The sequence below is a fragment of the Lepidothrix coronata genome, unplaced genomic scaffold, assembly GCF_001604755.1.
Source record: "Lepidothrix coronata isolate B3197 unplaced genomic scaffold, Lepidothrix_coronata-1.0 Scaffold67, whole genome shotgun sequence".
Lineage (NCBI taxonomy): Eukaryota > Metazoa > Chordata > Aves > Passeriformes > Pipridae > Lepidothrix > Lepidothrix coronata.
In genome coordinates, this window is record NW_016690247.1 from 890,651 (window position 1) to 911,649 (window position 20,999).

The 20,999-nt window shown below is 40.2% G+C and overlaps 1 protein-coding gene across 1 annotated transcript in view; it reads left to right on the forward strand.

The window, feature by feature from the left end:
• The window catches only part of KCNK9 (potassium two pore domain channel subfamily K member 9), a 96,215-nt gene extending 78,930 nt beyond the window's left edge, over positions 1-17,285 (forward strand). The window contains exon 2 of the mRNA XM_017818333.1: positions 6,270-17,285. Coding sequence (XP_017673822.1) covers positions 6,270-7,111 — 842 coding nt within the window. The 3' untranslated portion in view covers positions 7,112-17,285. The remainder of the gene's footprint in view (positions 1-6,269) is intronic.
• Positions 17,286-20,999: the final 3,714 nt, after the last annotated feature.

Sequence of the window (20,999 nt, forward strand, 5' to 3'; positions counted from 1 at the left end):
AAGGGATGATATTATCCTGTAGTGCTGTGTGTTCCTGTAGGGAGCCATGTGCCATGCTTTTTCCTGACATTAGAGACTCTCTATTGAGCATGGAAGGGGAAGATGTTTTTGAGGATGGAAGGGGATGTGCAAAACTCAGAGAGATGGTTCAGCTGATATGCTGCAGTGAAATCAACTGACAAGGGAATGAAAGAAAAAGGAGGTCCTGGAGATGTTTGAGGAAAAAGGCAGCAGGATCTGAGGAGAGACCAGACATATGGGAGAGAGAAGAGGGAGCTGTCAGCAGTGCTCACGTGCCAGGAGACTGGTGTAGTTACACAGCAGCTTTCGCCCAGGTAACAGCAGCATCCATGATGCACTCTTGATTTCCTTACAGGAGAAAGCCGTTGTCCTGGTAAATGAGTTACTACCAGTTAGTTAGGTGAAGTATTTCCCTCATCCCTACTGAAACCTCTTTCATCTGCACCACAAAGGCCATGTTGTTTCTTCTCCCTGAAAGCACAAGAAGCAAATCCAGCAGAGAGACAGCTCTGATCTTTGTGGCGATTTCTCTGACGTAGATGAACCTCTGAAGTGAAGTGTGTGACATCAGGAAGATGTTTTAATCTGAATTATGCTTGCCCATCTAAATAACAGGTGCCATTATCCTCTCTTCATTATCTCCCAGCCAGGGCTGCTGCCAGCATGAGTAAGAAGGGTTTGAGTCACAGGGATCGAGAAGTTAATTTATTTCCGGAGACTGTTGTCAGGCCTAGATGTCCATCACGGGGATGAATGATGCGTAGATAAATGAGGGAAGAAACCTCCTCCTAAGAGAAATAAAGCATCCCTCATGAATAACACAAAGCATTGCTCTGAGATTCAAGATATCTAAGACCTGTTGTACATTGAATGAGAATGTGAATGAGGCTTGGCTGCTCTGCAGCTACACACTGGCCTGAGTGTGACCTATAACTAACTTACCACTGCCACTTTTAATTTTTATTTTTTAACACTGACTATGTATTTGGCCTGATACCAATGCACATTTAGAAACAAACCTCTCTCAATCCCTGACAGAGCTCAATGTAGATAAACACTCAGAAAACCCGCTCAGGCTCCATCTGTGCTGCTAAGCAGAGCAGGACCTGTGTTTTGTAAGACACAGAGGCCAAGAGAGATGTCATGGAGAAGGCCAGTAACAGCTAAACACATGTACTTTTCCAGCGTGGTGCTTAGTTGCAGTTGTCCCTGGCCAATGTCAACCTCCATGGGTAGATCAGGCATGGACTTTGTCTGGGACAGTGCTGGTTATTCCAGGGTGAAGCCATAATGGAAACTGTGGTGATGATTTAAGAGTGAGGCATCATGGGTTGGTAGTGGAATTCATCCTCAGAATCATAGAATTGTTAAGGTTGGGAAAGACTTTTAAGATAATGAAGTCCAACTGTCAACCCAGCACCACTTGAAGACGTTAAACCATGTCCTCAAGTGCCACATCCACATTTTTTTTGATATTCTACCACTTCCCTGGGCAATCTGTTCAAATGCTATATGTCCCTTTCCATGAAGTAGTTTTCTCTAGTATCTAATCTAAACCTCCCCTGGCAGGACTTCAGGCCAGTTTAGTTTTCTGGAGTAGATACTGCCTTGCAGTGCTGGAGATGGTTACTGTGTAGATGCAACACACTGAAAGTATTCCAAATTTTTTCCCATTATATTTTATTTTTGTTATGGATTGACTTATTCTGGGCAGTCTACATCATTGCAGTAGCATGAAATTGTTTATCAAGACCCTTTTTGCCCCAGAAGCAGAGTGTTATTCCAGAGAATCTGTGTTGGAGGACAAGGCAGATGTTGCAGACCTGTCTGTACCCTGCAGCTGAGTGTGGTGCAAAGATCACTGATGTAGATCTAAGCAAGCGGGTCTGTCCACCTGAGGCTACAGAGTGCCAGGGATACTTGCTTAGGGCCTGAATACAACACAGCATATTTGTTGATAAAATGTCTATAAAATCATAAATGGCACAAAGAAGGGGAATAGGGAATGACTGTTCCTGGTCTCTTCCATAGAGGAGGAGATAACATTGCCATCAGTTGATAGTAATGAAAGAGAAGTAAAGAAGCAATGGCAGGTGTTTCAAAGAACACATGGTTGATCTATGAACCTTCTTGCCACAGGATGTTGCAGGTGCAGGAGGTTCATACACGTTGAAGGGCCAATGCCCAAACTCATGGAAGAGAAATCCATTGTGTGTTACTAAAATCAGCCAAACCTTGTCTGACTTAGGAAATCCCTGAGCACCAAATAATGAAGCCGGGTATATGAATTCGTGGGGAAAAAGTCATATATATAGTATATATACTATTCTTATTCTTATAGTATATATACTATTCTTATACTCTTCCTCAGCCATCTGCTTGTGGTCACTGTTGGATTCAGGATACCTGTGCGCTGTGTTCCTCTGCACATTCTGGTAGTGGGCTGGTACACCAGCACAATGTCCCTTTACAAGAAAGAGAAAGCTGTTGGGGTTGTCCCTCCAAATGGACCTCACAGAGATCGTAATGAGGAGTTTCACTCTGTGTCTTGTCTAAAAGGCACCATGGAAAAATAAGCTTTGAAGAAGGTTGAGTGGGTCAGAATCTTTGAGAGTTTTCCATCAGAGAATGGACAAGGCCTGGAAAAATCAAAGGCAGGGAATACCCCAACAGAGTACCCATTTGGTGTCAGCCCTTACAGTCTGATTCTTTTTCTCCCTTGCCTATACCTTCCTGCAGTTCTGCTTGATTTCTGTATCCCAGCCATTCCATGGCTTGGGAGAGATGGCTTTTGTGGTGTATTGGTGCTCCACAGTCCAGAACTGGAGCAACACTCTGAGACATGACATTTCTTCTTGCCAAGCTGTTCTTCTTGATGCCAACCCAGATAAGCTCTGTCATGAAGGCCTAAGGAGCTGGGAGGCGTTATAAAAGACAGAGAGAGAACTAATGACATTGCCTCCAATCTAGGTGAGAGTAATTTAGTCTGTCCTTGATCATTCAAATTACATCTAATTAAATATCAGACAAACCTGCTGGCTGTGGTCACACTGCTGTACTGTGGGGACCTTGGCAAACTCTTACTAGAGTAGTACAGACAGTATTTACCTAGGTGTGGTCCAATGAAAAACTCCATCTATACTTTTCTCATTATCTCAGCTTGTCAGGGGATGCATTTCCTATACTCAATTCTAAGGTCTTCTATTCAATCTTCTTCACCACAGAAGAGAAAGAAAACCTGATGTCACACTTAACCTTTCCATTTCTCTTTAAACCTTGTGTTTCTTATGGATGACACAGAGTCATCTCTTTATACTCTGCTAAAGGGCAGGGGCATTCATGCAGAGGAAATTAGGATGAATTCAGGTAGCTGGAATCTGCTTCCAAGGCAGTTGCTTCTGCCTTTACTTGACGCAAGTAAAACCCAGCTACTTGGAGACTGACCCCATGAACTGTGTCCTTTCCTAGTGTTAATGATCCCTTGTGCCCCTCTTCCTCTGGCGGTTACCAGCCTTCCCATTTTTTTCCAGAGGCAGTTTCTGATGTTAAGAAAACAGTGATTTGTTCTAGATTTGAAATTTACTGAATTTCAGAGAGGATTCACTGCCGCAGTTTGCTTTGCATGAGTATATTGTATATTGTTGGATAGATTCTGTAATGCTTAAGTAACGGAGAGTTGAGTCTTTCTTTGGTGTATTTTCTCTTGTATTCCCTTATTTCAGAGAGTTGAAAGCAATAACTAAGGTGCCTATTCCTTAAAACTGTGTTGTATAGGAGAAATATGTGACTCTGATCCTCTTACATGAATCTATTTGTAAAGTCTTATTCCAGCTTCATGAATAAAGTCCTTTCTTCACCCCAGATTCATGGTGAGAAAACAGTAAAAAAGACATTCATCCGATATTAGGGAAAGTGAGAATGACTTGGGGCAGAATAGAAATCAAAATTTCTGGATATTCCGTCTACCTATGTGAATTGGAGGGAAATTAAAGCCTGCTGGTGTCTGTGCTTCCCTATCTGTAACACAGGGATGTGGATATATTCCTATCTTATGGGATATATAATTACGAAGTCTGTGACGAATCTTAGAAATTCAATTGTGAGATAGTGTATAAGCATATAATATTAATGTTTTATAATCTCCGTAAAGTGTCTCTGGGGATATCTTTAATGAGAAAAATATAGTGATATCAAAAGAAATCTTTTTTCACTCCAATAATTTTTTTAGAACCCAAAGTGAAACTTGTTTCCACCAACTGCTATCTCTGCAACCATCTGGAAAATCACATTTTCTGAAGCTTTCCTTCTCTTTATCATCTGTAACTAAAGCTATAAAATGGGAAGATGTTCCTGGTTTAATTAACACCCCTGTAGTTCAAAAGCTGGTCTTAGTAATGAGAGGCAATTATAGGCTTTATTGAGGGACAGTCAGGTAGAACTAACCTATCATCAATCTATTGAAGACACTTCCCTTTCCAGGTAATTTGGAAACTGCTTTTCATGATGAACAGGCTACCTGGCTCAATACAACAGGTGAATCTCTTTCTTTTGTAACCTGAAAAAAAGAACCTCCTATTTTGAGTTCTGTGCTTCTTTTATAAATTCATTTTTACATCCCACCCTTCTGTCAACAACTAGCAACTGAGCTACAGAAATACCTGTTGCTTTTTGGAGGGAATTCTTGTTTGACTTTCTTGTTTTATTTTCCTTGTCCCCTGTTGCTTTACATTTTGAAGGTTAAATCCTTGTGTTCATGTTTTAGTTCTAGTTAAAACTGCAGACTCTGTGGTGCATCCACATCGTGAGGGGTATGCAGGGTTCTGGTTCCTGAACTCAAAAATGATGTGGTAGAGCTATGGAAGATCCAGAAAAGGACATTGAAATGTTCCAGGGAATGTGACTTCTGCTATATGAGTTGAAATGGCTGTGGTAGATAAGGTAGATGTAGAACTTCAGTACTGGAACTAAGGGGCACTAGCTGAAACAAGGAGATCTGCTTGAAATTATAAAATACCTTTTTTACATTGCAGATAGTGAACTTCTGGAATTTGTTGCCACAGGAGATTGAGGAAGTATGCAGTGTCAACCATTTCAAAAAAGGATTAGACAAATTCAGAGCAGCAAATATATTATATTAGATATATTAATCTTGAATTGAGTTCTGTCCCAAGATTTCTATTATAATGATTGTAGAGAAATAGTTGTCTACTGAGAATAACTTATTGACTGTTTTAGACACTTCTGTGTACACAAGAGGAGCTGCCTTTTTGAAGTACATTATTTCTACTCACAGACTTTAAAGGGACTCTAGATAGTGGTGCCCATATGGTCAACACATACCATGGCCAGGTGGGTCCTAGCCATCCCATTTTGGAGACTTTGGTACCATACCTCAGAACCTCAGCTATAAGGAATGTAGATTTTTAAAGCAGTGTGATATGAAAAAGTGAAATTATGATTTCAAAACAGACCCCCATTTATGGTTTGTTTTAGAATAAAGACCTAGCTATGATTTTGTCATCAGTAAACTATGCTGTAAAATGTGGTACATCCTCTTTCCTGGATTAGTTTAACATCCTGGTGAAATTGCCTTTGCAATTCTGTCAAAGCTGCAAAACTATGGAAAAAGCTGATAAGTTGTTTATTCTTCAGTAATGAAAGACAGAAAAAACATTAAATCCCTAAACTCCTATGGTGTTCCAGCAATGACTTTCATAAGATGTCAAGGAGAAAGGCTTATTCAGTATGGAAGAGTTTGAAAAGGAATTTATTTGGTTCGTGCATCTGTGGATGTTGTAACTGCACACTATCAGCAGACACAGAACTTGAATGCCATGAGTGTACTCTGGTTTTGGGACAGGGCAACTACTCTCAAAAACACAACGAGAAAGTCCATCTATTTCCAAAGTTTCCACTACTGCATGTGATACAGGACGGACATGAAACTTCTTCAGTGAATTAATGTGATATAATCTTATTTAGGAGATTGAACATTGTGTGAGGTAGGAGGGATTGCCCATTCTTTCCTCTTTCCCATTTCTGTGTGAACAACTTTGTTGTGTCTTATTTACTTCAGACACAGGATGTGGGGGAGGAGGTATCAGAAGATCGTGTGACTGCAGTGTTCCTGTAGCTTTGGATCTGGCTGTGGCATCAGAGCCTCTGTGATTCACGTGGCTTATGTGAAGGGGGAACTGTAGTCATCACCTGCCTTGCTGACTGTGCTGTGTTTTCGTCCCCCCTCCCAGGTTACGGACATGCTGCCCCAGGGACGGACGCGGGGAAGGCCTTTTGCATGTTCTACGCGGTCCTGGGGATCCCACTGACACTCGTCATGTTCCAGAGCCTGGGCGAGCGCATGAACACCTTTGTCAAGTACCTCTTGAAACGCATCAAAAAGTGCTGTGGGATGAGGAGCACCGAGGTCTCCATGGAAAACATGGTCACTGTGGGTTTCTTCTCCTGCATGGGGACACTCTGCATTGGAGCAGCAGCCTTTTCCCAGTATGAGGAATGGAGCTTTTTCCATGCTTACTATTACTGCTTTATAACATTGACTACGATAGGGTTTGGAGACTATGTGGCCCTGCAGACCAAAGGGGCCCTTCAAAAGAAGCCTCTCTACGTGGCTTTTAGCTTTATGTACATTCTAGTGGGGTTGACAGTCATTGGGGCATTTCTAAATCTGGTTGTTCTCAGGTTCTTGACCATGAACAGTGAGGATGAGAGGCGGGATGCTGAGGAACGGGCGTCCCTGGCAGGGAACCGCAACAGCATGATTATCCACATCCAAGAGGACTCCCAGCATGGTCGGCCACGGTACAAGGCCGAAGTAACAGACCTTCAGTCAGTTTGTTCCTGCATGTGTTACAGGTCCCACGAGTACACCAGCCGGGTGGTGTCCCACCAAAATTCTTTCAGCTCAAAGCTGAACCCCCAGTACTTTCACTCCATCTCTTACAAGATAGAGGAGATCTCGCCAAGCACATTAAAAAACAGCCTTTTCCCATCTCCTGTCAGCTCCATCTCACCTGGGTTGCACAGCTTTACAGATAACCACAGGCTGATGAAACGGCGAAAGTCCATTTAAAGGGATTTGTCTTTTGCTTTCTTTGTTTTCCCCAGTTCTTCTCTGTTGTTTTGGGTTTTTTTGTTCCTTGAGTGAGACAGAGTGAGGCCAAAGGGAGTAGAGCAAGCCAATCCTCCTCTGAGACTCAGCTCTTGAGCATGAAGCATGGATTATTACTGTTCCAGCAAAGTATGCCTTACATTACCCCCTCGGTGGATGTCAGAGGATTCAAGGTGACGTGAAGTGGGTACCAAATCCAAAGTTGCACACACAGCTGGGAGCCTTCATGTGCCACTGGCACTCCTGACCTAACAAACTTTTTTTCCTCACGAGCAGGTTGCAGTGTGGGTGTGTGCTTTGCGTATGTGTCGGGTGTGCGTGTGTGTGTGTGTGTGTGCAATTCCACAACTAGTGCCATGTGACAAAAATTAAAGCATCAGGTATTATTTTTTTTTTTTTTTGCCCTTGAAGCAATTGTGTTCCAGCCTGCTTTTTAGATTGCTTCCAAAAACGAACAGGGAGGGTGGGAGGGGAGCCAATTTGTTTTGGGTTTTTTTTGCCAAGACGAGCATGCGCCATAAGCAGTCAATATACCAGATGTATCATGATAAATTTTTTAATGCTAGATTTTAGATTGTATTAACATTTAAAAAAGGCAGGAAAAGATGGATCATTTTAGCTTGCCAGTTCAAAATTAAAAAAAAAAAATAAAGCATGCACTTTGTAAAACTGGTATGCATAATAAAACACAAGAAAAACTAGCAATGGAATTAATAATCAAAAGCAAATAATCCTATTGATTTAACTATATTTAATTTTAAAATTTTCAACTGTTCCAACAATTTGAAAGTGGAATTTTTAAGATAAATTGGGAGAATTGTTGGAACAAAAGAGTGTATTTTGTTATTTTAATTTTATTTATAAATTATTATTATTATTATTATTATTATTATTATTATTATTATTATTATTATTTTGTGCAGCAATTACCTGCATGAATAGGAATTATATTTTTTGGAATGCTTGGTTAAGATGGGTATAAATAGGAGGATGTATATTTTTTCTTATATAATAGTGACAGGGCATTCCTTGTTTTAAATAAAAACTGAAGATGATTGTCTCTAAATGCTTTTGATTTGTAAATAATGGAAAGCCTTTGTTGGTCTCAGGAAGAATTCAAGGGACAGTATCTTGTGTTTGGCTCACTGGGAACATGTGAGATTAGATGTGACATTGCTTTTTTTGCTAGGCAAAGGCAAAATGCATTTAGCAGTAATGGGTAAAAATAGCTTTACTCTAGTGTTTGGAGGGTAACAGTGGGAGTGGTTGCCTTGGCAAGTTGTGGTGGAGGATGTTGAGACCATGTTTGTAGAGCTGTTCCTTGGACATTGTCCATCTCTCGGTTGTTCATCTGGACCAAACAGACTTTATAGAACTGAATTAGAGGCCTAATCCAGCTCCCCTTTAAAACAATAGGAATTTGCAATGATTACATGGGATTTAGTGCTTTTGGAGATTTATCTTTGATTTTAAAAGGGTAGGACTGGGAGTTTTATAAACCTGCACCTTTGTCTCTGATTTAATTCTATCTTTTGAATTGCCTTCTATGTTAATTTGCCATACAAACCCCATCTCTTTTTGGCACTAATCACTTACTACCGATTCTACCATTTCGTGCTCTCAGTGTAAAAGCAATAATCCTTTTTTTTACCCTTAAAACTAGATGGTGTGTGCACAGCTCTGAGCTCTGTGTGCTGATGGATGTTGATATCCTTTCAAAGAGGAACCTATAAGGAGTATTAATAGGGAGAAATAAGGAATGTCCTCCTCTATTCTCTTCTACTTGGCTTTAAATTATTAACTATCAAATATGTTCATGTTCTTCACGTCTGCCTTTCAACAAGTAAATGAAAAGCAAGTTATCCATGACTTTGACTCCTCTATGCAGCTTCCTTTGGGCTTAGAAATTGCTGTGGCATGAAATCCTCCATTAAGGTTAGTGAAGAAACATCTTAGGATTCTTAATGAGGATCGATGAGGATGGACTTCTTCAGAGTAATGTGTGGGGCATGCTGGGGGCATTAATGCTGTGCTGCCAGTACCGTGTCCTAAGGCAAATGCTCATGGCAAAAGGATTGAAGCAAACATACCTAAAAAACCAGTTTCAGGATGTGTTAAACCCCCTCTAGTGTTTGCTACCTAGAAGCTGGTTCCTGTGAGAGTAGCCCACGGGGTTCACAGTGCTCTCCAAATTCACTTGCTTCATCTTTGCCTGTGTCATCCCTGAAGTGCAAATAAATGCAGATCTTTTTTGCTGCTATGGAGATAAGAAAACAAATGCCTGGAATTTAGACATCTATATCTTGTGTCAGGTGGAATTCTGTCTGCCTGGCAAAGGAGAATTTTTGTAACAGGACTTTTAGTGAAACCTTTAAACAGAAAAAAAGCAGTTTCATCTTATAAAACATTGGTTAACCTTTTTTCTCTTTTCCTTTAAGAAGAAATCGCTATTTCTGCCGCATGTAAAAATAGTCTTTAAATGTCCTGTAAATCATGTTCAAAACTTCACATACATTATTTGATTTGTTACTAAATCTTCCCTCTGGAACCACATATGAAGAGTAAATTTTAATACATGGGGTATTTAACCAGGGGAGAAACTTACCTCAGCATGTCGTGGGTTATCTACCACTTAGACTCTTTACATTAAAACTCAGTGGCTTTATAATAGCTCTGCTTTAGCTTAGTTGAAGTTTATAGAAGTAGTTGAAGAAATCTGTGTATGTTGATATGAAGGAGCCAGAGTAGATGTCCATAGCCATACTTTTAAGTCTAAAAGCTGTAATGAGTGTGTATGTGGGAAAGTGTTTTGCCTGAATGTATCTGCATTCCTTGTATAAAGTTCTGGGATTTTCAAATAATTTTTTTATTTTTATTTTCTGACTGAAGAGCCCACAGTTCTGTCCAATCTGTTCTTTTGTAACACATAGGATTTTGAAGTGGCATAGAAACTCCTTTACAAGGAGACTCCTGCAGGACTTTGCTTTGTGAGCAGCCAGAGGCACAAGAACTCAGTAGACATCACACTGTAAACATCAGTACACCAGGCAAAATATGTCTTTCTCTTTAGTCATTTTCGTGGCTCTTGACTGATGTGTGAATACTGACTTGGTCTGTCTGGAACTGGAACAGACATCATCATGAAAGGGAAGCTTTCACCCCAGGTTAATCCCAGTTTTTCAGTTAGACATGAAAAATCAGTCAGTGAAAGGTGAGTTGACTTTTGTCAATTCCATCTGTGACTCCTTATTGCCCTGTATGAATAACAGTTTTCTTCCCACAACACTGTTTTTCACAGAATATTTAGTATCTGATTTATTTTACTCCATTTAAGACACTATTTCTTTCAGAACAACTTCTCTTGCTCGCTACTCACTCCTTTGAAACTCAGCTAGAAGCAGGTAGTAGTGGTGCTGCTTATGACTAGACATCCTAATGTCTGCTATCACTTTGTGATGCACTCTCATTCCCCAGAGTCTCATTTCCCCTACCCTTCTCTATTATTAAGCATTAGAAATAATAATAATAAATCAGATTAGTCTATTTGTGTCACACTAACGTGCTCTTCATCAAAACAACACAAATTTAGCTCCCTGCTGTCGACTTTGATTATATAACAACCCTATTATCCTATCATATTTCATATTATCATCAAAGGGAAAAATCAGTTTGATCAGTGAAGCACCAAAATAGCTTTGACTGAGCATGCTGTGGTATGAGAAGGAAAGAGGAAACTTAACAGAACAATGCAGGCACGAGTCTCCACTTGGTCTTCATTACTGTGTAAGGGAGATCCTGACTGATCTAAGTGGCACTGCTTTGCCAGAACTTTATACATGTATCTGCTTTACAGGGATGACTGTAATGGGACAGCTTAGAAAGTGTGTGTGGATGCTACTTCAAGAGTCCAAAATAGCTTCTAGGTAATGAATGGAGAAACGTACAGTGACCTTCAGCAATAGCCTTCTGTTTGAACTCCTCTGTAACAACTCATTAGGACAAAATAGACATCATAAAAAAAAGAAAAAAGAAACGAAAAAGAAAAGAGGGAAGTAACCAAATTAATCTACTCTATTGTACGTTTTCTCATTAGTTTCCTAGTGGTTTAATCAACGAAATGCCAGGGCAGTAATCAAGATTATTGTGAATCAGACCTAAGCAAAGTAATTCCTTGTTTTCTCTGACAGATTTGAAAGTTTTTATTACAGAAAAAAAAGCTTGATTTGTTGCTGAAAGCTTAAAAAAAAAAAAAAGCAGTCAGTGGAACCAAGGTGGAGAACAAAAATGTTCCAGAGCTATTTGGTGTGTACAGACCAGAGGGCAGGGGCTTGGGTGGAAGTAGCTTTTAGCTGAAGTTTATGTCCTCATTTAACTTTATGTAATATTCCTGTTCATATTAGGATCTAATTAAGACAGTCATTGAAAATCTTTATGAGGAAGCGGGATGAGAGAGATGTGTTGGAGTGTGTCCATTACACTAATGTTATGGACTTTTTCATGCATATTTCAGCAAGACACTATTACTGACTGGAGTATTGCACAAATTACAATGAGAATCACACCACTGCTACTTCCATCAGCCAAAGATATGTAACACTCGGAGAACTGAGAAAGGAAATATTGCCTTTCTGACCAGTCTGCCTGTCATCTAACTCTGATATAAAACTTTGTTTTGGGTACTTCAGCAAGATAAAGCATTTGAAAAGGAATAGCCATCATAACGATTCACCAAAATTGAAACAAATGGAATGATGACATCGGACACAGAGAAATTGATTACAGATGGCAGGTGCCCTGGGACTCCTATGCTAGTTAATCTGAGCTCAGAAGCTGAATTAAACCCAAGAAAAACTGATGGAACTCTTTGCCAAAATGCAGTTTTCAGTTATTTAAGGTGCGTATAATGAATATGGTAAAGGAATATTCACCCAAAAAAAGTAGTAGGAAGGCAAAAAGAAAATTGGGAAAAAAGAAATTGTTCTCAACAGCAGAAGTAGTTTTGTTATTTCCAGTTGAAACTGCTGTGAGATGATGCTGAAGAACTGTTACGCTTTCATCTGTGTAGAATCAGTCTGGGAGATTGACTGTCCTCTTCTCAGTCCAGGCCGACACCAGTGTTCCACTGACTGCTGCTGATAAGATTCGTGGAGTTCCTGATTCTCCAATCAGGTTTTTGATGCCACCTCCACTGAAACCAAGATTTTATTCAGCCAGTCCCTCCTGAGCAGTGCTGATCTCTGGGATGTGTTATGTTAATGATGCTATTTCCTCTTCCTGGTGCTCCCAAGTGCAAGAGCTCAGTAGGACATAAGCAAACTCATTCCTTATCTAAAGCCTGCTGTGGCAGAGCCTTCCTCTGAAGCCAATTGATTTGGTGCAATGCAATGAATCCTGATTTGTGTCCTTTTACTGAAACTGAAAAATTTTCTATTTACTATTAGATACGGTGTCAGTGTCTCCAACTGCTGCTCACCATGTTTCCTAAACCTAAGGGAGAGTAATAAGACCTAAAAACAACAGTCAACCTGTATAATTTATGCAGCTGTATTTTGTGTTATGGATTCCAGTCATTCAAAGCTGCCTGCTAATTTTAGGCTGAAAATTGTATCCCTGGAGCCTTCAGCCTTCATTTGTCTCTCCTTCTGTGAATATTGTAATTAATAAATATCCCAAAGCCCTCCTTCACCTTGCTTTCTGCGAGTGTAAGGAGTGCTGCCATGCATTAACACACACAACAGCCTGGGAAAAAAAAGGGGGTGGCGGGGGAAAGATTAATGCTTCAATTTTATTGGTAATTAATATTCACAGTTCCAAGATGAGTTGTCTTTTAGTTCACTTTGAGAAATGTAGAGCAAACAACAGGATGATAACATTTATCATAGCTGGTGAATTCACAAGTGGAGCTGGCAAATACAATAATTGAAACTATGCTCTATAATGCATCTTCCTCATGCATGAGTTCTGATACCACTAGCCTGGCTTTGATTCATTGTTTATCTGGTCTGTGGAACAGCTTGCAGTAATTGCTGTATCCAGAGCATTATACTTGAGGCTAGAAGAGAGATCCATTTCACAGACAGCCACCCTCTGGCTTTCTCCATATTCCCTCCCCGCTTTCTACCCAGACATTAACTCATTAGCTTGCCATTTCATGGACGTATGTTCAGACCCCAGATCACCACATTCTGTATTCTCCCCCCTCCTCTATTAGGGAAAAGCAGTATGCTACAGAACTACACCCTGGGGAAGGAAATGTTCCACTCTAATTACTACTGACAAAAGAAATCTACAGATTGATTAAAAACAATATGTGAGGAGTTAAATAGGAAATGTGATGTGCATAGACCTGCGCGGGTGAGATCCACTTCTTCCGTGGCTGGAATGCAACGCATTAGGCTGTGAGGAGAACTTTGGAGTGTGGTTTTTTTTGGAGCAGGCCATTGGGAGAATGGCCAGGAAGAGTCAGAGTGGTTTGGCTTATAACCTGTAAATCATTGTAGGTCTGTGGTGTGGTTTCAAATTAAGGAAGAACCATGGCCTTCTGGGCTTAGTCTATTTTCTAGTCATCTGTCAGCATTCTCACAAGCAGAAGTGGTAGGATGTCTGGGAAGGATGGACCAGGGCTGATTCATGGTGGAGTGGATTGTCTTTGGTGAGACTACCTTACCTGTGTTGGTGTCAAAGAGGAAGTAGGGGAAATTGTGTCTTCCAGAGCATCTTCCCTCTCATATTCCATGGAAAAGATCAGTTGCATCAACCCTCCTATTGCCTGCAGCAAACCTGAAAGACCTGAATTGTGGTATCCTTACCCACCTTCAGTAGTACCTCCCCAAAATGTGTGGGAAATACTAAGTCATAGGAATGTGTGGGAAATGCTAAGCTTCTCCAGCTGGGTTCAGGAGGTCACCATATAGCAAAGAAACCTCTTTGTATTGACTGTGTTTGGACAGTTTCTACATGTCAAAATATCATCAAAACTGACCTTTAGAGAAATAACATTGATTCATTATTGCTAGCTCTCTCTACAGAGTGGGTATGTAGCCTCTTAATCATAATTATTGTTCAGAGGATAATTCATCTGATAGCAGTATTTAATTAGATTATCTGAAATAGACTGTGTAAGTGATTTTGGCCTCCCAGAGTTTGAAATTGCAACTCTACAAAATGATTTCCAAAAGGCCTATTTGGTAATAGCACTGCTGACACAAAGGTCATGCCTCAGCTGTCCTACTGACAAGCATCATCTTGGCATGTTAACTGGAGATGGTGTTGGGAGTATCTGGGAAAGGGATTTTAGCTCAGATCCAGTATATGCAGTGAGGCTCTTAATTCCCCCTGAGCTAAATAGGTGCTTAAATGGCTTTGTGGAGTTTTGATATGATTTTGTCTTACCTGTAGAATAAAAAAGCGGTGTTGTGTCTTAGATAAACTGATACAGATGGATGTGGAAAGGGCTGTATTTCAGGATGGAGCATGGTTCTAGTATCCATTTGGTGCAACAGTTGAAGTGTCTCAGCTGTGCTGTCTGGAACAGATTATGATTCTAGGAGGAAAGTTGCTGAATACATGTTCAAATATGTCTAGACCACGTGAGGAATGGGCAAGATACAGCAAAGTTTCTATGTCACGAGCCGGATTGATGAGTACATTGATGCTATGGCATATCCTTCTCTCAAATCCTTTCTGAGCAAGGTTAAAAGAAGCAGAGCAAAAGTTTGGATTTCTTTCTGGCCTGGAGTTGATGGTGATGGAGGGTAGGGCTGATATCTAACTTGCATACTGGGCAAGAGCTCAGGGCAGCATTCTCCTTAGGAAGCAAGACATGAAACTTAAGTGGCAGCACCTTCAGATTGATCTGTAGCTGTTTCTTCTATTGTTTCCTTTGAGGTATCTACCACATTTATCTCACCTCTCTGATTTGAAGCTCTTCTCAGAACCCCTTCTGAATGGTGATGTGGTGATTTGAAGTTTCTTGTTCAGCATGCAGCAGTGGGCACATCTCATTGTCTTCATTATGCAAGTCATCCAAATGGACAGCTCACAGCTGAGCTGTGGAGGACAGCTCACAGCTCTTTATGATTGAGGCTACCAAAACCTTGCCAAATTCTTCTGATTGCTCTAACTGTTGTTTCTGCAAAAAACATATATATGAGATCCTTTTAGCAATGCAGTCAGTTGGGTTTTTTATCTTCACTGTACATTCCTTTAAAATTCCTCAGCATTTAAGCTCCTGTTGCTCTGTAGTGACTTATATTTCATGTGACTTCTCTTTGAAAAATTCGTTACTGACACATATGTTTTCCAGGAAAGATGGGTGTCATATTGCTCCTTTTTAGCAAAGCTTCTCAATTCCCAACATGGAGAGACATTGCAGTCAGAAGCAGCAGTAGGAAATTCCTCTTTATCGTTGATACAGCGCCCTTTTTATTCCCTTGGGAAGATTAGTAGAGCAGAGTCTGTTATGGTCATCATTGACCAACACAACAGATATGCTCAACACAACTTAATGATCTTCTCATGGCAATTTACCTCCTTTTCAACTGTTCAGCTGCATTCACATTGTGGCATCTACTTTCTGTATAAATTCTTAGGGCAGGAATATTATTCAGATGTAGGAGGAGATGTGTAATACCCACATAACAAAAGAGGGATCCCAGTGTCCAGGTTACAAGGGGTTTAAGATTCTGTTAATCTAAGAGTTGGCTTTATTAGTTTCCTGGGTACCGCTTGGAGCACTGTTGTTTTGGACTTCAACAAATTTGGTTAATCCACACAGTTATTTTTGGTATAAGTACTGTTGGGTTGATTTTGCCTGAAAAAAGGCAAAAGAGTCCTGTCTACTACTAACATTTTGACAACTAAGAAATAAGCAGAAATTACGAGGCAATGGATCATTCCTCAGAATGCAAACCTAATCTGTCCTTTTTTTACAAAATGTAAATTTCCTAAAATATGCCATACAACCAATAATCCATCTGTTTCTTTTATTTGCAAGGTCAGGAGTGAACTGTGGAAGAAAAAAATGTTTTATTTTTCCTCTTCCCTTGACTTGTTAAGATTTGTGTGGCTGTTTGTTGCCACTGAGGAGTATGGACTAAAACTTTTGATCCTGGTGATATGAAGGCAAAGGAGATGATTTGGAGCTGGATAGGTCAATGGGGAAATGGGAGGGGGGCTTAAGAGTTGTTTCCAGTAGGCCAAAAGAATGTGGATACTGTCTCTTCAAGGTGCAATTACTTACTTCAACAAACTGTTCATCTATGAGAAACAGGGATAAAAGTGTTCAATTTGGGACCTAAGGAGTTTATATGGAAATTCTTGGATTTCTTCCAAACACACATACATGTTGAAATTAAATTGTGAATCCTACTTTGGAGACTGAGCCTTCCTGCTCAGACAGAAGTGTGCGTGTATGTGTGTGTTTGTGAGTGTGTGTTGATGCTATGTCTCTTTTGGATCTCTTGACACTTTTTGGTGCATTTTTGTACTTCTTTGAATGTGCATATGCGGACTTACCGACGGTGTATTGACGGCATTCTAAAGGCCCTCAACAGCCTGAGATAGAGCAAAACTCTCTAAATTTCTACCCTGGTTGATATATTTTCTGTGCAGCACACAGAGCCTTAGGAGCATGGTCATCTAGAAAGAGGAGCTGCTTGGCTGTGGAGACTGCACTGGGAATTTACCTCCTGGAAACTGTTTCCTCTGCTCATTTCAGACCTCTAACTTCAACATAGTTGTTGAGCTGGTCCTAGCAAAGGAGAAAGAGCAGGTCATAAGTATCAAGATGTGATTTATTAAACCAGTGATAACTTGATTACAATGAACCAAATTAAAGACTCTTGTGTTTTCGTTTCTTTTTCTGGCCTTCTCCGGTATGGGAGAGGATGCCTTCACATATGGCCTTAGAATGCCGTACTGGAGTCAGAATGCAACAACAGTCAAATGAAAATAAGATGTATTGCAGCTTACTTAAAGAATGAAAACTGTATCACACAAATGTTTACAAGTCCAAGTAGACAGCGAACCCCTGTACAATATGTAATTTATGCAAGGGATTGCATCTTTCTTTTGTAATGAATGCACTACGCAACCCTGTATATATTTTACAATGTCTTTACAGAGAAAAAAAAAAGAATCATTTACTGTAGTGTTGTAAAATAATGCACTTTTCTAATTTTTTCATTAAAAATCCTATGGCACGTTTTCAAATGTATATTGTTTCTTTTATATTGAATGTGGAAATGTTAACTTCCTGTAAAATTGCACTACAGAAGTAAAATCCACTGATGGAACTTATTTTGTTAAAGAAAAGTCCCTTGACAACCAAGAGATGTTTATGATTATACCATATGTATGTGTGTGCATATATGTGTATATAGTGTATATGTAATGTATATATATATGTATATGCACATACACACATATATCTAGTGATACGTGTATATATAAAATGATATAGGTCCAGATTTATATATGATTGTATTAATATAATATCTATAGATTGATAGATATATATATAGATATGTATATATATTCATTCATACACACAAGAATCACAATGTACAAACCCAGAAAGGATTACTCATTAAATTTAAGGGGGTTGGGGGGGAGAAAGATGTCATATACAGAAGATATTTTGCATTGCAATAAAAGCTTTTTTTGACAAAAGTACTTGCAGAGTGAAGTATGAACCTTCATCCAACACCCAACCCTGCTGTTCCCAGGTGACTACAGGACAGAATAAGTAAAAAGAAGCTGCTTAGAGGAGGAATAAGAGCAGAATCAATGCATGGTGGGCTGGAGTTTGCTGTTGAGACTCCCCCCGCCTTAACTTTGTGGAGCTGAAGGGCAAGATCTTAGGATACTAGACTGAACAGCGTGACTTGTCCAGACTTGAGGAGATCAAAGTTTCACTCACAAAATTATTAATATAGTGCTTCCTAATAAAAGAGAGGAAGTGGATCTCAAGGCAGATACTGCCTTGAGGCACAAGCATGATTCCCCTTTTGGGACGGAGCATTGGGCAACTTGTAAAGTTGTTGCCATCCAGGTAAGTCTCAAGTGAAGGCAGGTACAGGACCTCACTTTGTCCTTATAATGAGGTTTCTACACACTGCTACTCATGGAAGGATTCTAAAAGTTTCCAGAGTTAATATTTCACATTTGAGAAACATCTTACCAATGGGAAGAATCTCCTCTTTTTCCCTTCTTTTTCTTGATGATGCTGTGGCCAGAAGCTGATCCCAGCTGCACAGAGACAGAGAGTGAGAGGTTTTGTATTTCCTTCCAGCAGCCTTGATGAAAAAAATATCTACATGAACAGTGAGAATAGTTAACCATTAGAAAAAAATAACTGGTTGCAGCAAATTTTCCATGACATGCAGTGATACAACACAGACCAATTACCTTGTGTGCTCTTACAGGAAGAAACCATTGTCTTGATGCAGAAAGTATTTAGTAGAAGTCACTGTTCTGTATTATCATATAATCATGGAATGGTTTGTGTTGGAAGGGACCTTAAAGATTATCTACTTTCAAACCCCTGCCATGGGCAGGGGTGCCACCCACTAACCAGGTTGCTCAGGGCCCCATCCAGCCTGGCCTTGAACAATTCCAGGCATGGGGCATCCACAACCTCTCTGGGCAACCTGTGCCAGTGCCTCACCATCAATTATGAAGAGACCTATTATAGCAACAGTGAGACAAGCTTGTCCTTATAGCCTTCATCTGCTCTTCTATATATGAGCCTCACTTACAAATGAGTGAAGAGCCAAGATGTCCTGTGTGTTGGGACACAGTCAGTGTCCTACACACCTTTATTTAGTACCCGGCCTACATTAAAACAACAAAGAATGCATGTGAAATCTTCATTTTTTGATGGTGAAGATGGGAATACTTATGGCACATAAAGGAGAAAACCAGCTTTAACAACAGAGAGAAAGATACCCAAGCACTCTCATGTGTTTTCTGTGCTGCAGCAGATAACATCTCTGTTAGCAGTTAAGATCAACTATTTTTTTCTTTTGGGAGTGGTATTTGACAGCATATTTTATCATTTCAAGTTATCCAGAAAAGCCAAAGTGTCGTTGAACCCCGTTTACTGCTTTTGCAATCAAAAAAACCTTTTAGAGTAATTAATTAAGCAACCAATAACATAGGCTAGAAGATGATATTTTAAAGGGCTCCAGGTAGTATACAAGAATTTGAATAAGACCTTGTATGCTGAACTTTTCTTAACAACCACAGAAATGTCAGACTTCAGGGGATAAGAGGAAAAAAATGCAGGAAAAACCCTTCAATCTTTCATCTATGGGTCTATAAATATCTTTATAAATCTGAATCAAAGTCACAGATGCCTGATTGTTTGGGATTTGGCTGCTGCCATGTGCCTGGGTCCTGTCTCATAGGAGGAAAGAAATTAAGCATCCTGCAGCAAAATGCAAGAGCCTGCTCAGTACACATCAATTGCTTGGTTGACAGCAAACCAAATATTTCAGTCACTGAAAACAGGTTTTTGTCTCTAATCATGCTGTGACCAAATCACTGCATCTTTCTCACCTAAGGCAATGTCTTCAGTTAAGCTTGTCTGTTGTAAAAACTGTGGCTTTTGAGAGGGGACAAAAGAGGGAATTGCAGTGGAAGTGTACGAAATAATGAGCAGTACAGAAAAAATGAGCTGTCTCACTCTCCCAGGACAAAGCAATACCCAATTAAACAGAAACCAAAACATTTAGAAGTGAGAGAAGAAAATATTTTTATTTCTGTTATTAAAAAAATAAATTTAGGGATAAAAGAAATACATATTTCTAGGATATTCAGAGACAGGAAAAGACCTGTTATTTGATTAAAAGACAGAAAACAAAAGTTCTGGAAGACCTGCAATCAGGATATCTATCCAAATTCAGCCACTGAAGGAGATATAAAAGACTAGTTGCTGCTGGAAGGTGATTCTGCCTCTATACTCTGATCTTGTGAACTCCGCCTGGAGCACTGCATCCAGCTCTGGAGCCCCCAACATAAGAAGGACACGGACCTGTTGAAGTGAGTCCAGAGGGGGCCACAAAGGTGATCAGAGGGCTGGAGCCCCTCTGCTCTGAAGACAGGCTGGGAGAGTTGGGGATGTTCAGCCTGGAGAAGAGAAGGGTCCAGGGAGACCTTAGAGCCCCTTCCAGTGCCTAAAGGGACTCCAAGAGGGCTGGAGAGGGACTTTTGACAAGGACATGGACTGACAGCACAAGAGGGAATGGCTTTATACTGAAAGAGATTTAAATTAGATATTAGGAAGAAACTCTTTACTGTGACAATGGCTGAGGCCCTGGCACAGGTTGCCCAGAGAAGCTGTGGATGCCCCATCCCTGGAAGTGTTCAAGGCCACACTGGATGGAGCTCTGAGCAGTCTGGTTGGGTGGAAGGTGTCCCTGTCTGCGGCAGAGGGGCTGGAATTAGATGATCTTTAATGTCCCTTCAAATCCAACCATTTTATGAGTCTATGATTATATTTAGACTATCCTTGGCTCCAGCATTTTACTGCTGGGAAATGCTGACTATTGAAGGAAAGGAAGAAAATGTCCCTATAGGTGAAGCCAATGCACTGTACCACTTACATAGTGGCTGTTGATTGAAAACTCTTGGCTTTAGCACGTGATATGTATTCAGATGACCTGTCCTGACTTAGCTCTATGGTTGTTTCTTCCGAGTCTGACTGAGATGGGAGTCACTTGGTTTCTAAGAGGGTGGAAATGCTAGAGATAGATCCTACTGATCTACCACCTCAGTCTATATGGACTCTACCTGGAGGTTAATCTTTCCCTTCTACCTTCTAGTCAAGGTTGAGAGGAAGGAAAAA